We start from the raw sequence: 5882 nt of genomic DNA on the forward strand, positions 1-5882 counted from the left end.
GTGTATGTGTACGTAAGTGCATTTGTATGAGTGTATGTGTGTCTGTGTTGTATCTGTGTGTATGCAAATGTACATTTGTATCTGTGTGTCTCTGTGTGCATGAATGGTATCTGTGTGTGTGTATTTAAGTGTGCATTTGTATGAGTGTGTGTAAGTTTGTGTGTCGATGTGTGTGAGTGATACCGGTGTCTGTGTGTGTGTGTGTGTGCATAAGGCGTCTGTCCTTGCTGCTGTTGTAGTCTAGGTCTTGTGCCCACTGTCTTTTCTTTGCCATTGTCCTCATCCAGGCTGCTCTCTCGATGACAACGGGGTTGAGTTTCCAATTGGACAGATCTGGTCGCCTGGTGACCCCTGTGAGTTATGCATCTGCCAGGTGAATGACAACCTGCTCGCCTTCAGCTGCTTTACCCGGCTGCCCCGCCTCACCCAGAGGAGACAAGCGTCCTGGCCCCTCCAGAGACTGGCCTCAGGCTGGCTGCAGTCTCCCTCCGGCACTGTCAAGTTCCACTTTCACAGAAAGGGTTGGACCCAGTTTTTCCTGCCCTCAGTAGATGTGTGAGGACGGTGGCGCTTGGCAGTTGGCCTTAAGAAGTGCATATGGTTGGCTGGGCGCGGTGGCTCACGCCTGTAATCCCAGCACTTTGGGAGGCTGAAGCGGGTGGATCACAAGTTTAGGAGATCGAGGCCATCCTGGCTAACATGGTGAAACTAAAATACAAAAAATACTAAAAATACAAAAAATTAGCCGAGTGTGGTGGCGGGTGCCTGTAGTCCCAGCTACTTGGGAGACTGAGGCAGGAGAATCATTTGAACCCAGGAGGAGGAGGTTGCAGTGAGCTGAGATCGTGCCACTGCACCCCAGCTTGGGCAACAAAGCAAGACTCCATCTCAGAAAACAAAAACAGTGTGTATGGCCAAGAGTGGTGGCTCACGCCTATAATCCCAACACTTAGGGAGGCTGAGGTGGGAAGATTGCTTGAGCCCAGGAATTTGAGACCAGCCTGGACAACATGGTGAGACCCTGTCTCTACAAAAAAAAACAAAAATTAACGGCGTGTAGTGGCATGCCCCTGTGGTCCTAGCTACTTGGGAGGCTAAGGTGGGAGGATCGCTTCCTCAGCTCCTGAGGCTGACCCAGGAGGTCGAGGCTGCAGTGAACTGTGATCGCATTACCGCATTCCAGCCTAGGTGAAAGAGAAAGACCCTGTTTCAAAAAAAAAAAAGTGTGTGTAACACACTGTGCATGTGCAGGGAGCTGCTGGCATGAGGAGTAAGAATTAGGAATCTTCATAGAAAGTTTTCCCCAGGCATGGATAACTGAGGGAGTGGGGCAGCCTGAGACCTAGTTGTTCAGGCTGTTTCTGTGAAATTGCAATGTTTTCTTCATGACTGCAAATCGTGTGACCTCACCATTTCAGAAATGGGTAAGGAGGTGCATGAGTTTGAGTCAGATCGACAGCAATGTAAACATAGCTATCTAGCCAGAAATACAACTCTTTTAGCTCATTATTGAAGCACTAGTCATTGCAGGTTTTTTTACCATTACGTATAATGGCAAAAACCGCAATTACTTTTGCACCAATCTAATACATGCTGGCTTTCCTTTCTACTTTAAGAGCTTCGAGTCTTTTAGAGGTTTATTTCTCAAAATGAGGTCTCTTACACCTGTGTTGGGAGCCCTGGTTAGACGTGCAGGCTTTCGAGGCCCCGCCCACACCTCTGCCCTCATAAACTGCATTTTAACCTCTAGGTGATTTGTGTGCACTTTCTTTTTTTTTTTTTTTTTTTTGAGACGGAGTCTTGCTCTGCCGCCCAGGCTGGAGTGCAGTGGCCGGATTTCAGCTCACTGCAAGCTCCGCCTCCCGGGTTTACGCCATTCTCCTGCCTCAGCCTCCCGAGTAGCTGGGACTACAGGCGCCTGCCACCTCGCCCAGCTGGACTTTGGGATTTTTGTTAGTAGAGACGGGGTTTCACCGTGTTAGCCAGGATGGTCTCGATCTCCTGACCTCGTGATCCACCCGTCTCAGCCTCCCAAAGTGCTGAGATTACAGGCTTGAGCCACCGCGCCCGGCCCTGTGTGCACTTTCATGTAGGAGAAGCTCAGCCTTCTAGTGCCTTCGATGAGCCGTTGGTTGAAAAGGTGTAAGCTGAACACGTCTCATTGAAATTAGAGTTGGGAGGAAAGTCCATCCTGTGCTATCTTCTCCTTTATGACTGATTTCAGGCACCACAATCAGTCACCGAGAGAGTGATACAAAAGGTTCAAACTGTCAGATTTTTTTTTTTTTTTTTAAAGAAAAAGAGTCCGGGTGCGGTGGCCCACATGTATAATCCCAGCATTTTGGGAGGCCAACGTGGGGATGATCTGAGGTCACGAGTTCAAGACCAGCCTGACCAAAATGGTGAAACCCCGTCTCTACTAAATATAAAAAAATTAGCCTGGCATGGTGGTGCATGCCTGTAATCCCAGCTACTCAGGAGGCTGAGGCAGGAGAATCGTTTAAACCAGGGAGGTGGAGGTCGCAGTGAGCCAAGATTGCGCCATTACACTCCAGCCTGGGCAATAGACTGAGACTCTGTCTTAAAAAGAAAAGAAAAGAAAAGAAACCTTGTGTGGCACTTTGGCTCTCTGAAATAGACGTTTCTGGTGGCATTGTTTTTTCTAAAAATAATGTTTTATGGTACTCTGTAGGTTCCTGGTGAACCAGGTTTCCAGGGAAAAGGTGAGAAAGGATTTGGATGGGGGTAACGGTGCAGCCTTTGGCTGCTACAGGAAGCCGAGGAGACCAGAATCCCAGCTCTGACTTTCCTTCTCCTTAAAGATGCGTAGACTTTCTGGAAGGCTCACGTGGCCTTTCCCAAGTAACCGGTCCTCTTTAGGGGGACCTGCCACCTTTCAGCTGCCTCATGGTGCCTTTCAGGGCAAGCCTTGGCCAGGTTGCTACATTGCTGTTTCTTTTGCAGGGCGGGGAGGCAGGGGCTGGTATCACCGGTGGGGTCTTGGTGAAGTTCCTCCTTCCTCCAGGCAGATGGCTTGGTGAGCTGCAAGAGAACAGACTGTGTGGACTCCTGCCCTCACCCGATCCGGATCCCTGGACAGTGCTGCCCAGACTGTTCAGCAGGTAATCCCCTGCCTCCGCCCCCAGCCCCCAGGGCAGGGCATCTCAGGGGGTCCCACCTGCAGGTTCACCCTGCACCGGGCTCCTTTGCGCTAAGCCCTATACAACCTTCATCTCTTGTCCTAACAACCCCAAGGGACAACCCCATTGCACAGATAAAGAAACTGAGGTAAAACAGTTTGCCCAACTCAGGCCGCCTCTGAGTGCTGGAGGCAGATCTGAAGACATGCAGGGCTTACAGTGCAGGTGGGCGGTACAGGAGCTGTGCCTGTGAGACAACGGGAAAACAGCAAGAGGAGAGACGTTTTAATAGTCATTTTTGCCTTTTCCATGATTTCAGAAGTAAGGTTTTATTATAGAAAATTTATTTTATTTTATTTTACTTGTTTTGAGACAGCCTTGCTCTGTCACCCAGGCTGGAGTGCAGTGGTGCAATCTCAGCTTACTGTACCCTCCGCCTCTTGGGTTCAGGCGATTCTCCTGCTTCAGCCTTCTGAGTAGCTGGGATCACAGGCACCTACCACCACGTCCAGCTAGTTTTTGTATTTTTAGTAGAGACGGGGTTTCACCATGTTGGCCGGGCTGGTCTCGAACTCCTGACCTCAGGTGATCTGCTTGCCTCAACCTCCTAAAGTGCTGGGATTACAGGCGTAAGCCGACACACCCGACTCCATTATAGAAAATTTAGGAAAAAAACACAGAAACCAAATATAAAAAAATACTAACAAGGACCTATTACGACTGTTAAATTTGTGTTTATGTCCCTCTAGTCTCTTTTTGTGATGCTCACACGCATTTAGTAGATGTACATTTTACATATATATATATATATATATATATATATGTATATTTTAAAGCGTCCCCTACTGTCTCATCACCTGCTGTTACACTTACCAGTATGTTATAGTATCATCACTCAGATCAGGCTTCTGGGGCTGTCAGGAATCAGAGAAGGGAGTGGTGTTGGGGAATGTTCTGGACAGGCGGGGTTGGTGGTTTGACTGAGTTTGGAAGGCAGAGAGGAGGTTGGGGAGATGCTGTGGGGCCTCACACACACCTCGTATTTCCCAGTCCTTCCGCCTCATCCCCCCGGTGAGAGGAAGAGGACGAATCTCCCCACTCTCCAGGGTGAGAACACTGAGGCCAAGACACTTGATCCTTTTGCTGAGTCTGGTGGGAAAAAAGTCAATACACGATTCAGACAATCCAGACAGGCATTTCGTCCCTTCTCTAACTCCCAGGGTGACTGCCGGGGGAGGCACATGGCCTCCCGTTTGCTATCCAGATAAGCCTCTGACCTTGGCCCTGGCGGGGAGCCTGGTCCCTGGCCACTCCCAGCTGGTGCTCAGCACATGCTCTCTCTGGCAGGCTGCACCTACACAGGCAGAATCTTCTATAACAACGAGACCTTCCCGTCTGTGCTGGACCCATGTCTGAGCTGCATCTGCCTGGTATGGACCACCCAGATCTGACCCCTGCCTCTGGAAACTCCCCCACAACTGACATCGGCTCCTGAATCCCAGAGGCAAAATCCAGAGACCTCCACGACAAGGGATGCTTCTGGTTCATGGTGGAAGTCAGCTCCCTCCAGTCCTGCCCAGGGTGACCCTTTAGACAGGGCCAGATAAATTTTTTTTGTTTGTTTTTGAGATGGAGTCTTGCTTTATCACCCAGGCTCCCAGGTTGGAGTGCAGTGGTGCAATCACAGCTCATTGCAACCTCCGCCTCCCGAGTTCAAGCAAGTCTCCTGTGTCAGCCTCCCAAGTAGCTGAGACTACAGGCATGCACCATTACGCACGGCTAATTTTTGTATTTTTGGTAGAGACGGGGTTTCACCATGTTGGCCAGGCTGTTTCCAAACTCCTGAACTCAGGTGATCTGCCCACCTCAGCCTCCCAAAGTGTTGGGATTACAGGCATGAGCCACCGTGCCCAGCCCAGATAAATGTTTTTAAACCTGGCTGGCAAAGTCCTCTGCTTCTGGGTTACCCCCTAGAGATGGTCTCAGGGATTCTTGATGAGGGTGGAGGTGAAGCGCACAAACCTAGAACCCTGTACTGGAACCTTTTCAATAGACCCACATGGTCAAACTCTTGCTGTGTGCCAGGCCCCTCATAGGCATGCACTCAGCTAATCCATTCCAGAATTCATCATCTCATTCTTCTGGATGAGAAAACCAAGGCACAGAGAGAGTCTTTGCTCAAGATCCCATAACTAGTTAATCAAAGTACTGAGAATGGAACCCTAGCATTGTGATTCCGAGATGCACATTTATTCTCCTGAGTCATACTGCCTCTCAGTCTGAAAAAGCATGTCCCATAGTATCATTTAATTTTTGGAGAATGAAAAAAAAAATTTTTTTTTTTTTGAGACAGGGTGTTGCTCTGTCACCCAGGTTGAAGTGCAGTAGCGTGATCATGGCTCACTGCAACCTTGAACTCCTGGGCTCAAGCGATCGTCCCAAGTAGGTGGGATCACACCCAGCCAGGATTACTGCTACACCTGGCTAATTAAAACATTCTTTTCATAGAGATGGGGTCGTGTTGTATTGCTCAGGCTGGTATGGAACTTCTGGGCTCAGGCAGTCCTCCCACCTCGGCCTCCGAAGGTTTTGGGATTACAGGCATAAGCCATTGCACCCAGGCAAAAAGTTTTTTCTTTTTTAAAAGTTTATTTTATAAAATTTTTATATTAAAAAAAAATTTTATATATAAAATTATTTTTATAAAAAGATAAAAAATTTTATATATAAATTATTTTTATA

General features: G+C 48.6%; 1 protein-coding gene across 1 annotated transcript in view; it reads left to right on the forward strand.

The window, feature by feature from the left end:
• VWCE (von Willebrand factor C and EGF domains) overlaps positions 1-5882 on the forward strand; it is a 42194-nt gene that overhangs the window by 24022 nt on the left and 12290 nt on the right. The window contains exons 14-16 of the mRNA XM_023189512.1: positions 288-373; positions 3026-3122; positions 4488-4570. Coding sequence (XP_023045280.1) covers positions 288-373; positions 3026-3122; positions 4488-4570 — 266 coding nt within the window. The remainder of the gene's footprint in view (positions 1-287; positions 374-3025; positions 3123-4487; positions 4571-5882) is intronic.

This window comes from Piliocolobus tephrosceles, chromosome 13 (genome assembly GCF_002776525.5).
Source record: "Piliocolobus tephrosceles isolate RC106 chromosome 13, ASM277652v3, whole genome shotgun sequence".
NCBI classification, from domain to species: Eukaryota; Metazoa; Chordata; class Mammalia; order Primates; family Cercopithecidae; genus Piliocolobus; species Piliocolobus tephrosceles.